The 22,452-nt window shown below is 50.8% G+C and overlaps 1 protein-coding gene and 1 long non-coding RNA gene across 2 annotated transcripts; one reads left to right on the forward strand and one right to left on the reverse strand.

Moving 5' to 3' along the window:
• The first annotated feature begins 922 nt into the window (after positions 1 to 922).
• On the forward strand, positions 923 to 20,912 carry LOC125345071. The gene is made up of 3 exons (XR_007209701.1): positions 923 to 1,270; positions 19,684 to 19,700; positions 20,901 to 20,912. It is a non-coding gene; the product is annotated as an uncharacterized LOC125345071 (long non-coding RNA).
• LOC125345069 (alpha-1-antichymotrypsin-like) lies at positions 1,415 to 6,911 on the reverse strand. Its single transcript, XM_048337313.1, has 4 exons — positions 6,560 to 6,911; positions 4,817 to 5,090; positions 2,754 to 2,904; positions 1,415 to 1,744 (listed from the first exon to the last, which is right to left on the reverse strand). The coding sequence occupies exons 1-4, from the start codon at positions 6,903 to 6,905 to the stop codon at positions 1,535 to 1,537; spliced, it is 981 nt and encodes a 326-aa protein (XP_048193270.1). The 5' UTR covers positions 6,906 to 6,911; the 3' UTR covers positions 1,415 to 1,534.
• Positions 20,913 to 22,452: the final 1,540 nt, after the last annotated feature.

A 22,452-nucleotide genomic window follows, 5' to 3' on the forward strand; every position in this document is an offset into this window, starting at 1 on the left:
CTCCCCAAACGGTCACAAGACGCAGCACCAGCATCTCACCTCGTCTGGAGAACTGGGAAGATGGGCCTTGCTGAGCCCCAGGAGTGGGGATGACAGCCACGCCCACTAGGGAAGGAGCCATGCCCACCAGGTCCCAAAGCCACGCCCTCTACACAGTAGAGCCACGCCCACGAGGCACGGAAAGGGTTGGGCTGGCTGTTCTACGCGCTTCCTGTCCTGCAGCCTTAGTGAGCTCGGATCACTGCGGAACACTCGTGGTGGAACACATTGAATGCTCTACATTCTGCATATTTAAATTATGGGACCTTTAATTTGTTATTCTGCTTGGTTGCATTGAGGAAGAAAAAGAAAAGTACACTTTGCTTTGTGCTGGTGTTTCCACAGAGGAGATGGGGGGGGAGGGCCTGAATGTGGGGACACTCTGCCACAGACTGGGGTACTGGATAGAATTCAACAGAAAAAGGAAGACACCCACGGGGACAGCTCGTCTGTCTCTTCCTATCTTTTTCTTGGCCACCATGCCATAAGCAGCTCTGCTACGCTTCAGTACTCAGGGGAAAAACCCCAAGTGTTTCCAGATCGTTCATCCATCCTCCCTCAGGTTGTGATAACACCTACTGGAATAACGACTAACTCCATGGCTTTGGGGCTAGTGCAGGTGTCTCTCTGCTGCCATTTCCTCAGCTGTGAGTGGATTAGTAATAGCTTCTAGGTCAGAGCCCATCACAGCGTCTCAATGAGTCATCTCCAGGTGGCTGGAGGAGGATGTCTAGTAGTACTCCACGGTGAGACATGAGTTCCACTTTTGAGGCTTGAGGGCACACCCAGATGTGTGCTCATTGCTCCTAGGCTCCCATGAGTGTTCTGATGCAAAGGTCAGAGGGCATTAGTAAGGTGAAGTCCTTGTATGAACCCTGAAATAGCCACTGGCAATCAGCTGAAGAAGCTGGGGTAGGTTGGTGGACAGAAGGGGGGCCCTAAAAGCTGGTCCCCAGCAGCTGCAGGAATGAAAGATCCAGGGGTTCTAGAGCCCCAGCAAGAGGCCGTGGGTGATACAATCTGGGGAACTGGAGGGGAAAGACTGAACTCACATCAAGGCACAAGAGGGCCCCAGAGTTAGGAAGGGGCTTAGAGCAACAGAGTCCCATCTCAGTGCTGGACCTGAGATGCAGGTGGATATGACTTTGTGCTCATGTGGACCTGACCAGGCTGTTGAAGCTGAAGGCAGAAAGGACCAGAGCTTGGGTTGGGACTAAGCTGCTCCCGTGGTGTGGGAGTGGCTCTGCTGGAGAGATAGACAGACACAGAGAAACAGGGGGGGGGGGTCAGGATGGAGGGGCACAGGAAAAGAGTCCAGGCCCAGGCTGAGGGTTTACTGTGGCCAGAGTCCCAGGAGCAGTTGAGTGGTTGTCACAGAGTCACAGCCACCTCCCCAGTGTGGCCCTGGCCACTGGGCTCACGAAGCTTGGGCTGCACACACAGGCCTGCGTGTTGGATGTGTAGCCCTGCTCCTCAGTGAAAGCCCACAGCTCAGTTAGGAGCTCTGTGACTGACTGGGGTTGGCCACTTTGCCTATAGTGAGAATGGTGTCACTGTTTTTCTCGTAGATGTATATCAGAAAGGGCCTGTTGAATCGTATAATTGTTGGATTCAGTGTTGTAGACACAGTCATGATTTTCATTCTGGTGGTGTCCGCGACTTCAGTGCCTTCCTCTGCCACATCAAGCAGAGTGCAGTGCACCACCTGTGGGGATACCAGAGTATTACTGATGAAAGCCAGGGGTGCAGGAGAAGGCAGCTGGCCCGAGGACCACCAGGCGACACCCCTGTGCCAAGCGTCACCCACTGGCCTGTCTCCTTGCTCTTCCTCCCTCCACCAGCTGGCTGCTTGTGCCGTCTGAGATGCACAGGCAGAAGAGATTCCCTCAGAGCCACAGGGGTGAAGGGGAGGTGTCCTTACCCAGGTCTTCTCTGTCTGAGCCCAGAAACTTCCTGCGCCTAAAGTTCACTGCTGTGAGGAGGGCCAGGGGCAGAACCAGGTATTTTTCTGTCAGCAGATTCCACCTTGAAGCTGCCATGCCTGTGCTGGCCAGGGGCAGCGCACTTTCTCCAGCCACTAGGGGGCGCTCCTCTATGTGGCTGGGGATAGGGCTTTGTATGCTGGGAGCAGCCTGCACTCCCTTCTGCTTTCCACAGGTCTAAGCCTGGGCTCAGGGACCCAGGATGTTGAGGTTGCAGTGGAGTGTTGCAGTATTGGTCCTTTTTTCTCACTGACATGCTTCCAGAAATGTAGTTAGAGGGCCCCTCTTCTTCCCGGCTCTCGGCATGCAATATTTACTCTACCATTCGGGACACTTCTCCATTTGAGTTCTACTACCTCATTGGGTCCTGGGTACTAGCCGGGAATTCTTGCCCTAAACAGGAGGAAAGTGGAAGGCCTGTGTCTTCACAGTGGAGTGTGCCTGGTGCTTGCAGTTGTTCAAGGCCAAGGCCAGGCTCTTTCCCATGCTGGGCTTCTGGAGGGGCATCCAGTTACAAGGCAGTGGGGTGGGGGAGGGGGCCGCTGGCATTGCATTATGTCAGGAGGAGGAGCAGGGCAGGGCCTGGCTGTCCTGGGGGTGGGAATGCCCAGGGTGGGTGACTGGATGTGGGCAAGTGGAAGTGTCTGTCCACATTCACCAGTCCCCTCCCTAAGTGCTCACTGGCCCATTCAAGCCCAGGCTTGGAAGCCCAGTTGGAAGGTGATCACTCACCTGGGCGATCTTTAGTTGCTGACGTGTGGTGATTCCTGACAGGTTACCGTGTGTGGTGAAGACTTCCCTGATGCCCATCTGGGGAAGAATGCTCTGCAGTTCATAGCTGCCCGACATGGAAAACTTGGGCAGGTAGAGCTCATTTATGAACCTGGAGCAGAAGACAACAGCTGAACACCACATCATAGCACCCTCTGTCTCACAGCGTGGCCTGTGTGGGTTCCTCCACTGTCACCCACTTCTTCTGTAGAGAAGACCTCATCCCTTCCTTTCCTTGCATGCCTCTGCTTTACCCCTTACTGTTTGGCAATACACGTGAGTACTCATATGTGCCAGGCAGTGTTCCAGGGTGGTATTGGTGCCCGGCTAAGGTTTCTGAAGGCCTTTCTGCAGCTTAGCTCAGCAGAGGGGCCGGCACAGTACCTTGAACCTACAACTGTTTACAAGGGCAGACACACAGTTACCTCCCCCACAGACAACTGAGAGGCTTTCTGTGGGAGGCAGTGGATGGGTCTGGGCAGGGACCACAGTCAAGGCTTGAAGGTGTGCCGCGCCACCATGGAGGCTAGCTGTGCAGTGCTTCCTCTCATTCATGGGTTTAAACAATGAATAGTATTTACGGAGTGCACTATGGGCTTGGCAGATGCAGACACAGCCACTGGTCATTTGTAGATGGAAGGCATTTGGACTTCACTTCACTTCTCCACTCAGAATGTTTCTTTGAACCCTACTCTGTGGTCCTCTGTGGGGATGAAGGGAGGAGAGAGTCTAGAGGGACAGAATGGTGGAGTGGTCTGGGACCACAGATCCTGGGTGCTGGCTGTTCCCCGGTTTGGACCCCTTTCCCAACTCCCATGGGACTCTGTCACCTCCCCTTACCTTTGACCCGTGGACTCTTGCATATCACCTAGCAGCTGTGCTATGACACAATTACAAACTCCATCCAGGTCCAGCTCCAGCCTGCCGGACATTTGGACATTCCCTACTGTCACCCTCTAATTTACCAAATGCTTTACTGGCTTACGTTTCTCTTTATCTCTCTCTTAGTCTCTTCTCTCAATTATAACATAAGCTACCCAAGGAAGGAATTACAAAATGGTGTGCTTTTTTCTCTAATATAATGTTATGATCTAAATCCATGCCTAGCACATAATATTTCATTTGTGTGTACCAATCCTGAGCTTCAACTTAGGGCCTGGGTGCTGTCCCTGAGGTTTTTAGCTCAGGGTCATTGCTCTACCACTTGAGGTACAGCTCCACTTCCAACTTTTTGGTAGTTAATCGGGAATAAGGAGCTCATCACTTTTCTTGCCTGGGCTGGGTTTGAATCGTGATCCTCATATCTCAACCTCTTGAGTTGTCAGGATTAAAAGCATGAGCCAGCATTGCATGGTTTAGTAGCTGTTTAAATAATCACTCAGCTAATGTAGAATTGAAAAGAATAGATCGTGGATGAAAGGAATGGTGCATGTGTGCAGAGCTGATTCTTGGAGCCTGAGTCACTTTGCCTTCAAATGAGCAAAGTGGGGCTGGGGATATAGCCTAGTGGCAAGAGTGCCCGCCTCGGATACACGAGGCCCTAGGTTCGATTCCCCAGCACCACATATACAGAAAAAACGGCCAGAAGCGGCGCCGTGGCTCACGTGGCAGAGTGCTAGCCTTGAGTGGGAAGAAGCCAGGGACAGTGCTCAGGCCCTGAGTCCAAGGCCCAGAACTGGCCAAAAAAAAAAAAAAAACAAAAAAAAAACACAACAAAACAAATGAGCAAAGTGCTCCATCTCCTTCTGCCTTTACCAGCACATGTGGGCTGGGATTGCCTTGCAAATTGCTCATGAACTTAGAGTATGCTAGAAGCCATGAGAGCCTTGTGTCTTGTTCTGTCTGATGTCATAAACTAAGAAAACCTATCAGGCCAGGCAACAGAGGGAAGAATAACCTCAGCTTCTTCCGGTGCCTGTGTGACTTTCCCAGCCCTGAGCATCAGACATGGCCGGGTCCTGAGATGAGTCACGCAGTCTCAGCGAGCTGGGAATTAGGGGAGCTGGTTGGTGGAGCAAACACACCTGGGCTTCAGGTTGTTCCTCCACCTGGCCAGGGTCTCAGGGAGCAGCTTCGCTTCCACCTTCTGCATTTTGCCCTGGTCAGGGAGGATGAGGAGGGCGCTGACATTGCCTAAGTACTTCAGCTCCACCATGGTGCAGGACAGCACATTGTCCCGCAAGTAGGGTACGGTCAGGTCCTCAACCTTCATCATGGGCACCTGCACAGATTGGCTCTTGTTCAGGTAGAACTTAGACTCGAAGTTATCCTCGGGGTCAAAGGGTGTCTCCCACTCGGCTGCAGGCAAGCAAATGATCAGAGAACATGAGAGAGTTATCTTGGTCCAGCTTCATGGCAATGCTTGCCCCAGGCTGTCTACAGCCACCCACAGTCCCTCCTAGCCAGGAGCCCTGGCTGGGTGAGGAGAAATACTTGGTCAAATGAAAAGGCCCTTGATTTAGGTTGAGATCTAGAACTATGGTATGGAAAGAGGGCTGTGAAAGTACGACATGGTTATTGGTGCTAAATGAGAAGTGAGTAGGAATCTGTGGGATCAGGAGTGCACAATAGAGATGGGGATTAGAGAAAGTGGGGGGCAGGGGAAAAGGCAGGACACCAAAAGTTACTGGAGGCTGGGACAAGCAGGGAACCCTTAGTTCTGGAAAATGAAGTAAGTAATTATGAGTCCCAGACACTGCTGTATGCAGAAAGACAGACTGAGCTCTACCTGCAACTTGGTGCAGGGACGGTAACGAAACCCTGGGAGTTCCCTGTGGTCTCCCAGTCCATTCTACTTCAGGTGGCTGTGGACCCAGCCAGGCCCTGTCCTCTCTTAACTCCAGCTCTGCTCCCTCTGTACTGTGCTCTCCATGACTGGCTGGGTTTCCTGTCTGTAATCTAAGACCCTCCCATCTTTCTGCTCTGGGCCATCCCCAGTTCAGCCTCAGACCCAACGCCAGCCATGGCACAGTGCGGTTGGGTTTCCATCTCAGCCTCTGGGCTCTCCACATGGCTTCGTGATCCGGGGAAATCACATGGGTGTTGCTCCTGGGGTCTCAGAATGGGCTCTTGTCACCACCACCTGTGTGCCCGCAGCATGGCAGGCTCAGCCCTCTGCTTTCTCCCTCCTCCCCCGTCAGTCCTCTTCCCCAGGACTGGGTCACAGGCACTGTCCTTCAGGCTGAAGTTTGCACTGCACCCCCAGGCGGTTGAGGTGGGCATTGCTGGGTTGCTATCAGTGTGATCAGAATCTAGGGTGCACAGAACATGGAGTCTGATCCTCCCAGAGGCTCTTCCCCAGGTGGGGCCCTGCCAGAGAAGCGCCAGGTTGTAGAACTGGGTGGCCAGGGTTCCTAGGGGCCTCCTTATGTTTCCCCATGGAGATGGCCCCTGTACCCCAGCTGGATCCCCACCAGAGACAAAGCCCTCTCTCTAGCACAGACACGCCCGTTCCGGCATGTGCAGGCAGGGGCATCAGGCTTGCCCTGTTAGGGGATTCTGTTGGAAAGGGTATGGATCTCACCCAGTTGGAGGGATTTATAAGGAGGGCTGGTGCCTTCTGTGGTCTGGGAAAATTTAGATCAGAGCCTTGGTTAAGGAGTTTCCCAAAGTGAGTCCAGGCACCGCAACCCCCATGAAGACAACTAGACACTGGGCGGAGCCTGGGGTCTGTGTCACCCCAACCCTAGCACTTCCTGTCCAGGGCACACGGATCACCCTGAGAGCTCAGAACTCTGTTTCCTCCCGACCCCAGCACAGGCGCTCACCTTTCAAGAACATGTAATTCACGAGAATCAGGTCCGTGTCCGGGTCCAGGTTGCTGATCAGGTCTACGATCTTCCCGTGGGTCTCATTCCTGACAAAGTCATTGATGAGCTGCTCAGCGGCTGCCGGCTGCTCGAAGTCGGTGGGGACAACCTGGGCCGCGTACAGGGCACGCGCATCGTCCAGGAACGAGGCCAGAACCTCCAGCTGCTCTCGGATGAACATGGCGTTGCCCATGCTGAGCTGCAGCTGCTCGCGGGGCTGGTTGAGTGTGCGCACGAGGTGCTGGAAGCCCCGGTGGATGTCGGCCACGGGGCTCTGTGTGGGGCTGAACTTCAGACCTTTCATGATCTCTGCCAGGGCGGTTCCTCGGGCCCCCAGGCAGAGCAAGGCCATGCTGGTGGAGATGCTCACGGGGGAGAGATGACATTGTCATCAGGATATGTGAAGACCACCAACTTGAAGAGTTCCACGGCAAATCTGGCGTTGCTAGAGGCAATGGTGCTGAGCATGTCTGCCTGCATAACCTTGTTCTGCTCCTCCTGGACTGGGCTCTCCTCATCCACTGTGCCACCACCGGGGTGGCAGCACACAGCCAGCAAGAGCCCCAGAACCAGGGCCAGCGCCATTCTCTTCATTCTGGAAAGAAAGAAGCCTTCAAGCCTGGGAGGAGCAGCTGGTGCCTCAGCCGCCATCTCCTATGGCCTCCCACTCTGCCTGCATTCTGACCCTCTACCCTCTGTTGGCTGTGTGATCTCCCAGGGAAGGTTCTGGAAGGTGCTGTTGGGGTAACTCAACAGGACCTGTGTTTCTTTCTACCAAGGAGGAAAATGATATCATTGCTACTGTGTGTGTGTGTGTGTGTGTGTGTGTGTGGTCTAGTGGAGGAGCCTGGCAGGCAGAGTCAAGGGAAAAGATTAGAAAGGAGGAAGTTGTTTATCTTTGTCTCTTCCCTGTCCCCCGAGCAGTCTGAGAGCTATGCACACTTGCCGGGCTCTCCATGAAGCGTAGCTCCTAGACCAGGCCAGGCCAGCGCCTAAATGTAGTGCAGATTATTTGAGGGTGGCACACAAGCCTCCTTGGGCTGGGCCTGCAGCTCTGATGGTCCTGGAAATGTGTATTGATTTGCAGTTGGCAAAAAGATCCAGCAGCTGTGGAATAGTCTTTCCAGGCCTCCAGGTTTGGGTGTGGTCATTTTTTCCACCTTCAGGCTGGAAAGGCCTTCAGGTGAGGAGAAAGCAGAGCGCATGTGTGGGGGGAAGGATCAGACAATCCCCCAAGGCCTTGGATCCCCCCTTCCTGCAGCATGTCCTGTGCTCAGGTGACACAAGTGATGCAGGTGGCTGGCTCCCCGAGGCGTCCCCTAGAGTCGCCTCCTTCCACATGAGACTGGAGCTGTGCACAAGTGACCAGAGTGCAAAGCCTGTCACTAGCAACAGAGTTCCTCCCTGTCAGCCTCTGCCAGCTCTGTCCTGGCCTTCAGAGGAGAAGGGAGGAGGGGAAAGGAAGGAGATGAGGAGACAGGGAGCAGGAAGAGAGAGGAAGGAGGGCGTGAGGAGAAAGTTGAGGGAGAAAGAGGAGGAAGGGCCAAGGAGGAATGGGGGAGAGGGAGGAGGGGAGAGGAGAAGGGAGGAGCAATTGGAGGGGAGATGGGGCAAGGGGAAAAGGAGAGAAGAGGAGGGAGAGATTAGGAGGGAGAGAGAGAGAGAGAGATTGGTTGGGAGGGTCAGCACACATCTATCTGCACGGACCCTCTCCAACCCAGTCCCAGAACTGTCCCGACTCCCACTCTGAAGCCCTGGGCTCAGTGCCTAGACCCCCACCCTCCACAAGTCCTGGGTTCCAGACCACAGCCAGCGCCACCCAGCAGCATCGGGGCCTTCACTCCCCGGGACAAACCTCAGCATTGCCTGCCCAGAGCTTCTATCCAGAGCGAGATGGTCACCCAGCCGCAGTGCAGGGGTTCCTGGACTGATCCCTAATGATGACTATTTATGCCTGTGAAGAGCTCCTCCTCCAGCTTAGGAAATACTGACAGGGACAATCAATGGCTTGTTCTGATTGGAAAATGCCAGATGATCACTTCTTGTACCCTGAGCTTAGGAAATCGACTGGGATATCCAGTTAAAGGAACCTCCTCCCCCACACCCCACTCAGTGCAGTTTTTGTTTTTTTTAAAACAACAATCACAACCAGAATGGTGGAAGGGGTGACATTGATCAATCTAAAATGTACTCATAATCAGAATTGTTGAATTTAAACCTCTTTGTACACCTAATTAAAGAATCAATTTTTTTTAAAGTAAAGGAGAAACATCTGTATTTGTGCACCTGTGTCTCTGTGTGTATGACTGTGTGTGTGACCCTGTTTGTGTGTGAGCCTGTGCCTGTGTATGTGTGTGTGTGAAAGCATGTGCACTATGTCACTCTATGCGCCTTTAGGTTCAGTAGGGTATCCTTCCCCGGGGTTGCTGGGCCTCAGTGCTCTTCCTGTCCTCACAGGTACACCTAGAGAGTTGGGCGACAGGGTATCAAGAGATCGCTTGCTAGAAGGCCCCAGTCCCCAGGCTCTCTGGGTCTTTGGGGCCTCCTTTGCCTTGGGCTTCTTCCTTTTCTGCCTCTTCTGCTGCTTCAAGCTCAATAACTTTGACATTCAGGTCTCCTCATAGTTCATCTTGGGCCTGCCTTGGGCTCCTAACCAAACTGCCTTCCATGACATCTACTGAGAAACATTAGCAGAGAGCTGATAGCTTGGGCCTGAGGGCTGTGGTCTGTTTCCTGAGGCTGCTACTCACTATCTGGGTGACCTCTGGTCTTTATGTCTGGCCTTCCTGATGTCTAAGAGGCAAGTTAATGGGAAGGAAGCAGGCAGCACATTCTGAGAAATGCACTGCTGGCTAGTCTCCAGCTTGGATAAACACCGTGGAGTGTACTTTCAGAGTCAGATGAGGTTGAGTCCCATGGATCATATCTGTAATCCTAGTTACTTAAGAGACTGAGATCTGACGATTGTGGTTTGAAGCCACCAAGGCCAGAAAGTCTGTGAGACTCTTGTGTCCATTCACCAGCAAAAAGCCAAAGGTGGGGCTGTGGCCCCACTGGTAGAGTGCCAAACTGGAGTGACAAAGCTAAGCAACAGTGCCCAGATCCTCAATTGAATACACACTACCAGCCCACTCACAAACACACACATCACAAGCACTCGGTTTAGATCCATCCCTCTATGAATAACTATTTTATGTTCTTCAGGTCTCTGAACATTGTCACCATTGAATACATATTTAACTGCATTATTTAATTGAATTGGGGATGGAACTCAGAGACTCTTGCATGCTGAAGTGGATTGGTATTGTAGCCTCACCTTGTCCTGGAGCCAGGCTCCTTCTGTCTCATTTCTCTGCCATCCCTGTGGATTCTGCAGGCACCACGTATATAGGGTGCTGTGTGGCTCAGTGATCTCCTGAGAGAAAGGAAAGGAAATTGCAGAAAAGCAAAGCACAGGCCATCTAAGGCAGCATCTAGAACTCTCCAGAGCCAGCTCCTCCACTTATAAAAGGAGATGTTAGGCCCTGCTCCCAAATTGCTGGTTTCCTTAGGTCAGATCCATCCACTCTCTCCATCAATCTGAAGAAGAATCATGTAATAGGGAAGGGAAGAGAAAGGAGAACACCCATTTCTCTTCCTTTGGATTTCCTCTTCCTAGCACTCCTTCACCCTTTCCACAGCCCTGTATTCTCACCAGTTTAAGTGGATTAGTTCATCTATCCAGTCTTCTTGTTTTGTTTCTCACACAAGATTCTACTATGTTTCTTAGGATCCTCTTGCTCAGCCTCCTGAGGGCTGGGATTCTCAGCACCATTCAATCATTTACTTCTTTTTATTTTTTACTTTTTGTCAGTTGTGGGACTTGAACCTGGGGCGTGGGCATTGCTCCTGAGCTCTTCTGCTCAAGGTTAGCATTCTAGCACTCTGAGCCACAGCCCCACTTGTAGTTTCCTGGTGGCTAACTGGAGGTAAGAATCTCACAGACTTTCCTGGCTGGCTGACTTGGAACAGTGGTCCTCAGATCTCAGCCTCCTGAGTAGCTAGGATTACAGGGTGAGCCACCAGCACCCAGCTGCCAATCATTTCTTCAAATGATGGGTGTGTCTCTCGTGGGTTACTAGGCTTTGAAACTTGATTCATTTTATTGATAGGTCCATAAGTTCTCTGCTACTCCTTCCTTCAGAAGAGGCTCCTTTGCATTGTGTTTGGACTTGCTGAATGGCTTTTAGTAATGGAAAGAGTATGACAGGAAGAATAGAGGAATGTTTTTAGGACTGACTTATAAAGACAGACTCTCTTTGTGTTCTCTCTTTCACAGTCATTTGCTTTGCCTCCTCTCTCTCTGTCTCTCTCTCTCTGTCTCCCTCTCTGTCTGTCTGTCTGTCTGTCTGTCTGTCTCTCTCTCTCTCTGTCTTCTCCCCCACCCCTCCACCCTCCTTTCCTTGGAAGTCATGTTTGATCCTTAGCGCCCTGATTGGGCCACAGAGACTTCCCACCAATAGTCACACGAGTGAGGTTGAATGGGGAAACTGTGGTCGTGGCCAATAATGTAAGAAGGACTCAGAAGAGACACCCTGAGCTAGAACCAACAGGCTCAGCCCCTCTTGCATTCCTGAGGCTGTGAGACAATACGTGTTTATTCTCACAAGCTCTGGTGTTGGGTTGTTTCTTTCCTGGCAGTTCATGACTCAGCCATGTACACTGCCCTTTCCTTGGCTCATTATATCAGAAGAGAAATTTGAAGATTTTAGAAGACTGCAAGACTATGTGATAACACTAACCCTGGGCAGATATCTTACTAGATGTGAGTCCCCATTTCTCCTCGTATGCAAATTCGCTTTGCCAGCTCAGCCCACTCCTGGCTGACCTGGGCCCAGCATGGCTGACACAGCAGCCCCTGGGCTTCAGTTCCCTGCTGAGGTCACCCAAGGGCGGGGGAGGCTGGATGCACCTGGCTCAGAGCCTGGGCCTCTTCTGTGGCAGCCCACTGCATGGCCTTGGGGAAGACGAGGATGTGGGGCCTGCTGGTTGTGATCCCTTGCTTGGGCTTCTCTGATTTCAAGGATTCCATTGGACGTCGAGGTGAGGGGCGAGGGGCATGCCTGGTGATCTTCTGTGACATTGTCCACTGTTGGAGAATTAATTTCTCTGACCAGTGGAAAGCTTAGCCTAGGCACAGTTACTCTGATGCCTCATTAACATGCTAATAGGCCCTTGGGAACCTATTCCCAGTAAAGAATTCCCTTGTGTTTGCAGGCCAAAGGAAGCCACTTTTTGTTAGGAGAATCTCCCTTTCCCCTGCTTAGAGTCTCCCTGAGGAGACTTGCTTGACCAGCTGCCTTTAGTGAAAGATTCTCACTGTAGATAGGAAAGTCTCTTCACAAGTTAATGGAGAAGTCATGGTTAAAGTGAATTAGTCTTGAGGAAATAGTAGCTAGGTGATAATTAGTATTATGCCTCGAATGGTTAGAATCTTTTGTTATTTTTATCAACAATCTTTGTATTAATTTCCTCTTGTAATAGAAAAGCTTTTGTATTAGTTTCTTCCCTGATATTAGCAACATCCTCCACTTTTGTATTTGAGACAGATATCATGCTGTATTAATTTTTACCCTGTAGTTGTGAAATTTATTTCTAACCCTATATAAACCCTGGCCCTCCTGAAATAAAGCATGCATTGGTTCACTCGCCTTGCATCCCCGGAGTCCTGACTATGGCTGCAGTTACCCAGGCCCAACAATGGCGCTCGAACAGAGACCTGATAATTCATCCATAGGAGACTGCAGAACTGCTGAGCTCTTGAGTGAAGGTGAGAGATATTTTCAATTCACTGGAGATAAGGGAACTGTAATTTACAGGAGATAAGGGAACGGTGTGTAATTTACAGGAGATAAGGGAACGGTGTGTAATTTACAGGAGATAAGGGAACTGTGTGTAATTTACAGGAGATAAGGGAACTGTGTGTGGTGAGTTCCTATTCTTAAAAAATTGCGGGGTTGGGGCTGGGGATATAGCCTAGTGGCAAGAGTGCCTGCCTCAGATACACGAGGCCCTAGGTTCGATTCCCCAGCACCACATATACAGAAAACGGCCAGAAGCGGCGCTGTGGCTCAAGTGGCAGAGTGCTAGCCTTGAGCGGGAAGAAGCCAGGGACAGTGCTCAGGCCCTGAGTCCAAGGCCCAGGACTGGCCAAAAAAAAAAAAAAAAAAAATTGCGGGGTTATGGGTCGAGCTAAATCAACTCCTTTTTCTAATTTTATCCACCAGGTACTGAAGCGGAACGGAGCTATGTTCTCGCGTTCACAGAGATGAGTGCATGCAGGTGGTAGTGCAGTATAATCCTTGGCTCCTGGAGGGAGATATTTTAGATCTAGAAGTCTGGGAACAAGAAAAGAATAATGTGGAAAAGGCATATAGGTATGGTGACAAGGTTCCAGTTACATTTTGATGTGTTTGGGCATTAATGCGTGCAGCCCTGGGCATGTTGACTCCTGATGCTATCATCACATCAGCTGCTGAGCCAGAGGCTGACTTGGAGAACGCTATAAAGGCTAATAATTTGTCCAAGGAGGTAAAAACTTGAATCGGGCAAGAGCTAAAAGAGATGGCTACACCTGAACAATCTCCTGTCAGTTTTGTTAAAGAAAAATTAACATCAAATAAGCTTTCAGCCTCTGCATATGCTCCTTCAGAGAACGACGCTAAATTAGGTCGCTCAGCAGCGCAGTCGGAGCACTACAGACACTCTTGCCATCTGCCAGGGTCCATCAGGAAGGTGAAAGTGAAAAACAAAACATTGCGGCCGCGGGGCCCACTTTTATTTCACCTATTCTAATTCCTATGGTTCTGTTTCTCTCTCTTGCTATCAAACTTTTCCTGTCATTCAACCCTCTCCAACCGAAGGTGTAGCACAGCCCCCTCATTATGAAGATATTGACCTGATTCTATTAACTTAGGACAGCTATAATACGGGGCGACTCGTGGCTCCATTTCAGTGAACGAGGCTTCCCCATCATCTTTTCTTTACAACCACGCACTAGCAGGGGAGCTGACACTCGCTGTTTCAGTCCATCAGCCTGGAATTGGGGAAGGACTAGTGATTTTTCTTTTACCTCTCAAGACAATTTTTACTGCAATTGCACTTTTAATTTGCGCCTGTGCTACGTGTTTCATTTGTCTTTGTCCTTATCTGATTAGTTGTGTTTTGTGTGGACTACTATATTGGGAAAAAGGCCTCTGGCAGGTGGCCTCAGCAGGCTGATTGCCAGGCGATGGAAATCTCCACTGGCGAGAATCCCCCTGAGAATTTTCAGGGCCCTGTGGACTTTCCATCATTCTGGCTGGCAGCTTGTGGACGCTGGACATGTCCTCCAAGGCATAAAGCCTCTATTTCTATGTCCTGTTTTGTCTTGACTAGTTTTGTCTTTTAGGTTGGTACCAGTTTTAAATATATACTTTTGTTTCCCATGTTTCTATTGTCCATTTACATGTCTATGGGGAAAACATCAGAGTCTACAATGTGCTGTGTCTCCTTCTGCAAGATGGCAGTTGAAAAGGTGCAGGCTGCTAGGAGCTGGGTTCAAACAGCCGGCTAATCTTAGCCTGAGAGTAATTCAAAACTGTAAAATGCCCCTAGCTAAAATTGGGCTAAACACTAGAGTCAAGTACTGGGTGGGCACAGTTATACTCCAGGGGACCCCAACCCAGTTATCTTCAGCTGAAAAGTATTTAGTATGCTAAAATGTCTTGCTAAAACTAGCAGGCCCTGGTGAATAACACTAAAAAATGCTAAAATCATTCATTGAAGGTTTTGTGTTAAGTTTTGGTCATTGCAAGAGTAAGATTGGGTAGAGGGAGGCTCTGCTTAAGGAACTCCCTTAAGGAGCCTGTGTGAGGATGAAAAAGACAGTGTAAGTGTTTAAGAATGTCCTGTCTGGAGGGAGCGGTAGAACATTCTGTTATTGGTAGTAGTAGTGCCCATTGTTTTGAGGACATAGCAGCCCGCCTGGCAGTCTCATCGGCCGGGTTGTTTCCTTCAGCTGTAAAGGAGTCATCTGATCTGTGGGCTCTGCAGTGGACTATGCCAATGGCTGAGGGCACAAAGGAGGCTTCTAAAATCTTGTTAATGTAGGGGCCATTTATGACTGGGGTCCCCTTGGTTGTCAGAAGCCCGCGTTCTTTCCAGATGGCTGTGTGAGAAAGGACAGTATAGAAGGCATACGTAGAGTATGTATATACTGTCAGGGAGTGGCCTGCAGCCAGGTGAAATGGCCATGTTAGGGCTACTAGCTCTGCCTGTTGATTGGTGGTCTGGAAAGGCAGGGGACCAGACTCCACAACACCAGAGATTGACACCACAGCATACCCAGCCACCTGTGAACCTTTCCAGAAGAGGGAGCTGCCATCTGTAAACCAAGCAAAATGGAAGTCCTTTAGTTGTCATTCACTGATGTGGGTTGGATGAGGCAGCAGGTCCTCCAAGGTTTCCACACAGGAGTGTAGCGGCGAGGTTTCCATATCTGGAATGGGTAGTAGGGTGGAGGGGTTTAGTTGGGGGCAGGTTTGGAAGGTTAGGGTGGGGTTCTTTATCAGGGACACCTGTAGAGAGAGAATATGGGAGGGAGGCATTGTATTTAGCCCCTTGTAGGTTAGTAACTCAGAAAGGGTGATGGTGGGAGAGAATAGTGAGAACTGTGCCAAAGATTAGTTTCTTTGATTCTTGTATTAAGACAGAGGAGGCAGCCAGGGTGCAGAGGCAAGGGGCCCATCCCCTAATAATCGGATCCAGACGTTTCGATAGGCAGGCAACCGGCGCAAATGAAAGTCTGCTCTGTTGGCCTAGAACACCCAATGCAAAGCCTTGATTTTCAGTTACACACAGAAGGAATGGGTGTATAAGATCTGGCAACCTGAGGGCGGGGGCCTGTAACAGGGCCCGTTGGAGCCTCCTGAAAGGGGAGATGAGAGAGGAGGGGGATAAAAGGGGTTCCTCCGGTGATCCTCTAGCTGCTTCATATAAGGGGTGAGCCAAGATAGAGTAGTTGGGGACCCAGGCCCTGAGATACCCAGCCAAGCCCAGAAAGGAACGAAGCTCAGACTTAGTGGAGGCAGTAGGGTAGTTAGCAATCAACTGCTTTCTGGGGGTTGTAATGGCCTTGTGTGTGGGAGTAAGTTGAACTCCCAGGTAGGTCACAGACTGATCGACAGTCTGCACCTCACTGAGTGAGACCTGGTATCCCCTGGAGGCCAGAAAGTTAAGGAGTGTTACAGTATGATTGTAACACAATAGTTTGGTGGGGCTGCAAAGGAGAAGATCATCCACATATTGTATAAGGGTGGATGGGCTTAAGTTCATGTCTTCTAAGTCTTTTGCTAAGGATTGGCTAAACAAATGGGGACTGTCCCAGAACCCCTGTGGCAGCACAGTCCAGGTGAGCTGCGTTGAGGTTTGGGTGACAGGGTCAGTCCACATAAATGCAAAGAGGTCCTGGGAAGAGGGAGATACGGGGATAGTAAAGAAAGCATCTTTTAAATCTAATACTGAATAAAAGGTAACCGTTGGGGGGATTGTAGAAAGTAATGTGTAAGGGTTAGGCACAATGGGGTGTAAGGGAATAACAGCATCGTTTATAAGGTGGAGGTCCTGCCCTAGGCAGAATGAGCCCTTAGGCTTGGCCACCACTAAGGTAGGTGTATTATAGGGGTAATTACCAGGGCATAATAACCCCTTCCTTAGTAGTACTTGGCTAATTGGCTGTAGCCCCAAGAGGCTGCTGTGGGAGAGCAGATACTGGGGTTGCGAAGGGAAGTGTCTGGGGCCCCTCAGAGAGATGTGAATGGGGAGGTGGTGTTTGGCAACAGAAGTGTTGTGGGTGTCCCACACTGTGGGATCCACTTCGGAGGTGGGGAAAGGGAACCCTGAGGAGTCTCCAGGCGAGCGTACTAAAGCCATCAGTAGAGAAATAATAGGGGAGGCCGAATTATTATCCTGTTCTGTCAATTGGGAGAGGCATAAGGTAATGGAGGCCCCGAATCTGGCCATAAGGTCTCTACCCAGTAACGGGATTGGGCAATGGGAGATAATAAGGAAGGAGTGGTAAAAGGTCACTCCTGAGAAAAGGCAAATAACAGGGGGTGTCTTTTGGGGCTTGTAAGGTTTACCTTCCACCCCAACTATGGAGGTTTCAGCTGGGTAGGTTTGGCCTTGAAACTCAGTGAGCACCGAATATGAAGCACCTGTGTCCACCAGAAATGAGGTCATCCTACCTGGAACCGTGATCACTACCCTGGGCTCCTGTGTGGTGATGGGAGTGGTCAGGTCCAGGAGTCCAGGGCCCCTTCAGTCTTCTTGTTCAGCCAGTGCCAGAATATCAGAAGGGGGCACTGGAGCATGGGTGGATGGCCGTTGTCCCTGAGAGGATAATGGACAGTCCACAGCCCAGTGCCCTAAATTTCCACACCGGGGGCATGGCCCGGTTGTCTTCCGTGGCTGCGGGCAGTCTGTGCCCTTATGGCCTCGCTGGCCACATTGGTAGCATGGTTTCCTTAGGGGGCAGGATCCCTTCCAGTGCTCCCTTTTTCCACATCCATAACAGGACTCAGGTAGACCCCATCGGGAAGGGGCTGGTTGCCAGGCCTGAGGCTGGTGGATCTTTGCTAGCATCTGGTACTTTAGTTTCTGGGCTTTTTCCTCCCTGCCATGGTACACCTTAAAGCCCACCTCCATAGCCTGACCCGCGGGCGTTAGGGGCCCCTTTTCTAGTGCTTTTAGCTTGGCTCAAATATCTGGGGCTGCTTGGTTAATGAAATGGGTCATTAAGCAGCGTTGTCCATCAACAGATTTGGGGTCTAAGTATATTGGAGCACAGTCCGACATAATCTAGCCCAAAAGGCTGATGGGTTCTCGTCTGTATCCTGTATTACCTCAGTCATTTTGTCATATTTAATGGCTTTGCAGCCTGCCTGTTTGAGACCCTCCATCACGCAGGTAATAAAATGATTCTTGCTTTGGCGACCTTCCTGGGAATTGTAATCCCAGTGGGGCTCCTGGTCCGGCACAGCTTCAGTCCTAATTGGGTGATCTGGGGTGGTTTGGTGGGCCTCGTCCTCATAGCCGCGGGCTTTTCCCCAAACCTCCTTCTGTTCCCCTGGCATTAGTGTGCCGCTCAAGATTACATACACATCATGCCATGTTACCCTATATGATTGGATGTAACTAGTGGGATTGGTGGAAAAAGACCAGAGGCGGGCCTCAACCTGGGATAAATCATTTAGCGAAAAAGGAACATGCACTTGAACTCTACCGTCTACCCCCACCACCTCCTGTAAGGGGAGTAGGGGGGCTGGGGTGGAGCGATTGGAACCTTGAGCCATTTGGAATTGGGCAAGTGCGGCACCCAGTGTATCCACAAGCCATGTAAGGTGTTCCACGGCATAGCTTTGTCTGTCGCCCAGTGTCTGTTTTTCCCGTGGAGTTGCCTTTTTCTTTTGCGGGGTCCTGAGGTGGGAGAGGGGGTGCTGACGGAGAGGAGCTTCGGTTACAGGCATGTGCGGGAGCGGGTAACTGGCAGACTGAAGTTGGGCATAGGAGGTGCTGAAGGAGGAAGTCCCATCCCCTGGGGCTGAAGTCTCGTCTTCGGGGGCGGAAGTCCTGCCTCATGGGATGGAAGTCCTGCCTCCTGGGATGGAAGTCCCCCCCTTCCCTGGCTGAGGTCCTACCGGAATGAGAGGAGGGATTGCTGAACGTGTCCGGTATGGCGGCAACTCATCCGCGGGATCTGGAAAAGAGTCTGGGTTATGTGGCGGCGGCCTCGTGGCTAGAAGTACTGGAGTAGGTGAATGTGAGGTCCCAGGAACAAGTTTAGAGTAAAGAGAAAGCCTCTACGTAGCTGGCCTCCATTAGCTTGCCTGAACGCTTGCAGTAGTTGGTGAGATCCTGTGTAATATCAGGATCCAGCGTCCCATTAATGGACCACGTGGACTGATTGTCCAATGGATATTAGGGCCAGATTTTATTGCGTAATTGTATAAGCTCTTCAGGGTCAATGTCGGACTCAAGTTTTAGAACTTTAGGTTGTCTAGGAGACAGCCCAGGGGAGAGTCCTGAGGAATGTTAGATTGTGCCCCTCCCATGGTAAGTGATTAGCAGAGCTGAGGAGTCAATACCAAGCGTCCTTGGTATTACTCTGGTCAGCTGAAATGTGAGAGACAATCAGCCATGGAATCGTCACCCCAATCACTGTGTCTCAGACCGAGTGCAGAGTGTGGCCCTCTGGCCCTATGCTACGGTAATTGAGTGGGGCTCGGAAGTTGACGCCAAGATTTTCACTGTGGCCCTATGGTAAATCGGAAAATCAGATCCGAGCCCTCGTTTAGAAAATCACTTACCCTGGGTGTGAGGGCAAATTTGTCACTGTTGGATGCAGGGAAGCGTTCGCTTAGGAGGAGGCCAGCTTGGCAGTCTTCTGGGTTGGTTAGGAATTCGGGCTATGTCCCGGTGGGAGCTTGGGCCCCCCACAAAAAAATGGGTGAGCCAATCTGCCGGGGAACCTATCCCGGGTTTGGCATCAATGAAAGGAAAATTGTCCCAGAAGAACCACAGACCATAGACAAATTCACATAGAGCAAAGAGTTTATTGCCAGTAGGACTGGCAAGGCCAAGTTCCCACAGAGGAGAGGAAAATGGCACCTGAACTCTTTTGGGGGGTCTTTATACCCTCATGCAACTAAGGTGGGAGGTGCTCTGCCTGCCCCTCAGGTAGCCAGGGGCGGAGTCGCATTGCCAAGGGCAGAGCTGATGGGCCGGGGTACATCTATAAGCTTACAGACACAAACTTGGTATCTGACCCTTGCATTCACTGGCTAGTGCTCAACCAACTGGGCCAGCAGGAAGGTGGGGCTCAAGGGACAGAAGGCACAAGGTCAGATGACCACAGGGATCCCGCCTGCTCTTGTCACTGTGAGTGTCTGAGATCACAGTGGATTGAGGGACATCCTTCTCCAGGGTTGGGGCGGGGTGGGAGTTCTGGGGCATGGCTCAGCCAGAGACACAAAAGAGACACCCAGGAGAATGAGTTCTTTCAGTGGGGACAAGCAGCATTGTGACATTGTGAGACTCCTGAAGAGGAGAATCTTCACATCAGTGGGTGAATCACTGTGGCCACCTGGGCAACACAAAAGCTGTCAGCCTGGGCAGCCCTGAGCACCCCAAAAATGGAAGAATGGAGTGTGTCCTCCAAGCCAGGGGGACGCAGCACCACCAACTCATCTCCTCCAGATAACTCAGAAGATGGGCTTTGCTGAGCCCCTGGTGTGGGGATTAATGGCAGGCCAACTAGGCTCTAGAGAAATGCCCACTAGGCATTGGAACCATGCCCACTAGGCACTAGAGCCATGTCCAGTACACACGGGAAACCTTGTCCTATCTAGCATCCTGTGTAAGCTCGTATCAGCTTGGAGCACATCCTGAGGAACACATAGAACCTGCTCGACCTTCTGCATACATAAATTCCGTGATCTTTTATTTGGCAGTCGCTTGGCTGCATTGAGGAATAAAAAGTAAAGCACAGTTTTGAGTGTGTCTGTGCTGGTGTTTCCAGAGAGGAGCTGGGGGGGAGGGGGCTTGCTGGCCTGAATGTGGGGACACTATGCCACAGGCTGGGGGGACTAGATGGAATGATACAGAAAAAGGAAAACACCCATGGGAACAACTCGTCCTGTCTCTTTCTCTTTTTGCTGGCCTCCATTACTTAAGTAACACTGCTACCCTTCAGTCTTCAGGAACAGAACCCCATTGTTTCCTGATTGCTCCACCATCTTCCCTCAGGTTGTGATAACACGTACTGTTATGACGACTAACTCCATGGCCTTGGGGATAGTACAAGTTTCTCTGTGCTGCTATTTCCTCAGCTGTGAGTGGATCAGTAACAACTTCTAGGTCAGAACCCATCACAGGGTCTCAATGAGTTATATCCAGTTTGCTGGAGGAGGATGTCTAGTAGTACTCCACGAGGAGAGACAAGGACCACTGTTGAGGCTGTCAGTGCCCAGATGTGTGCTATTGCTCATTGCAACGTGTGTTCTGGTGCCAAGGTCAGAGGGCATTGGACAGGTGAAGTCCTTCTATGAACCCACAAATAACCACTGGCAACCAGCTGGAGAAGCTAGGGTGGGGTGGTGGACAGAATGGGGGGGGAGGCGGTTTCCTGAAATCTGGTCCCTAGCAGCTGCAGGAATGAAAGATCCAGGGGGTCTAGACTCCCAGCAAGAGGCCATGGGTGACAGAACCCAGGGAACTGGAGGGGAAAGACTGAACTCACACCAAGGCACCAGGGGGCCCCAGGCTTTAGAAGGGCCTTAGAGCATCAGAGTCCCATCTCAGTGCAAGACCTGAGATGCAGGTGGATTTGACTTTGTGCTCATGTGGACCTGACCAGGCAGCTGAAGCTGAAGACTGAAAGGACCAGAGCTTGGGTTGGGACTGAGCTGCTCCCATGGTATGGGGAGTGGCTTTGTGGGAGAGGCAGACAGACACAGAGGAACAGGGGTCAGGATGGAGGAGCACAGGAACAGTGTCCAGGCCCAGGGTGAGGGTTTACTGCATCCAGAGCCCCAGGTGGAGCCATGTGGTTGTCACAGAGTCACTGATACATCCCAAGTGTGGCCTTGGCCACTGGGCTCACACAGTGTGGGCTGCACACACAGGCCTGCATGTTGGATGTGTAGCCCTGCTCCTCAGTGAAAGCCCACAGCTCAGTTAGGAGCTCTGTAACTGACTGGGGTTGGCCACTTTGCCTAGAAAGAGAATGGTGTCACTGTTTCTGTCATAGATGTTCATCAGAAAGGGCCTGTGGAATCATAAAATTGTTGGGTTCAGTGTTGCGGACATAGGAATGATTTTCATTCCGGTGGCGGCCGCAGCTTCAGTGCCTTTCTCTGCCACATCAAGCAGATCATGGTGCACACCTGTGGGGACACCAGAGTGTTACTGATGACAGCCAGGGGTGCAGGAGGAGGCAGCTGGCCCGAGGACCACCAGGGGACACCCCTGTGCCAAGTGACACCCACTGGGGGTTAGTTTTTTGAGTTCTCTGTAGATGATGGATATTAGGCCTTTGTTCTTGTGCTGGTAAAGATTCTTTCCCATATGGTTGGCTGTCTTTCTAGTTTGGTGGCTATGCCCTTAGCTGTGCAGAAACTTTTTATTTTGTAGTAGTCCCATTTGTTGAGTATCTTCCCTATCTGTTGTTCCCCTGAGACTCTATTCAGGAAGTTCCTTCCTGTGCCTATGAGTTCTAGTGTCTTTCCTACTCTGTCCTTCAGTAGTTTCAAAGATTCAAGTCTCATGTTGAGGTCCTTGATCCATTTTGAGTTGATCTCAGTGCATGGTGATAGGCTAGGATCTACTTTGAGTTTTCTACATATGGCTGCGCAGTTTTCCCAGCACCAGTAGTTGAAGAGGCTATGTTTTTTCCATTGTATGTCTTTAGCTCCTTTGTCGAATATCAGCTGACTGTAAGAATGCGGCTTTATTTCTGGGTCTTCTATTCTATTCCATTGGCCTTAAGGTCTGTTTTTATACGAATACCAGGCTGTTTTTTTTTATGATGGCTCTATAATAGAGCTTGAAATCTTGTCTTTTGATAACTCCTGCACTGCTTCTTTTGCCTAGAATTGCTGTGGCTATTCTAGGTCTTTTGCTGTTCCATAATTTATGGGTTTCTTTCTCTATTTCAGTGAAGAATGTAGCTGGGATCTTGATGGGGATTGCATTGAATGTGTATAACATTTTGGGCAATATGGCAATTTTCACTATATTGATTCTGCCTACCCATGAGCATGGGAGGTCTTTCC

This window comes from Perognathus longimembris, unplaced genomic scaffold (assembly GCF_023159225.1).
Source record: "Perognathus longimembris pacificus isolate PPM17 unplaced genomic scaffold, ASM2315922v1 HiC_scaffold_5281, whole genome shotgun sequence".
Taxonomy (NCBI): domain Eukaryota; kingdom Metazoa; phylum Chordata; class Mammalia; order Rodentia; family Heteromyidae; genus Perognathus; species Perognathus longimembris.

What these genes read in the sequence shown, in the direction of transcription:
- LOC125345069 (XM_048337313.1), bottom strand. Translation starts at nt 6,905, where the DNA reads ATGAAAGGTCTGAAGTTCAGCCCCACACAGAGCCCCGTGGCCGACATC. An exon ending in GAATTACATGTTCTTGAAAG is followed by an intron (nt 5,091 to 6,559) that starts GTGAGCGCCTGT and finishes GCTTGCCTGCAG; the next exon opens with CCGAGTGGGAGACACCCTTT. An exon ending in AGCAACTAAAGATCGCCCAG is followed by an intron (nt 1,745 to 2,753) that starts GTGAGTGATCAC and finishes GTATCCCCACAG; the next exon opens with GTGGTGCACTGCACTCTGCT.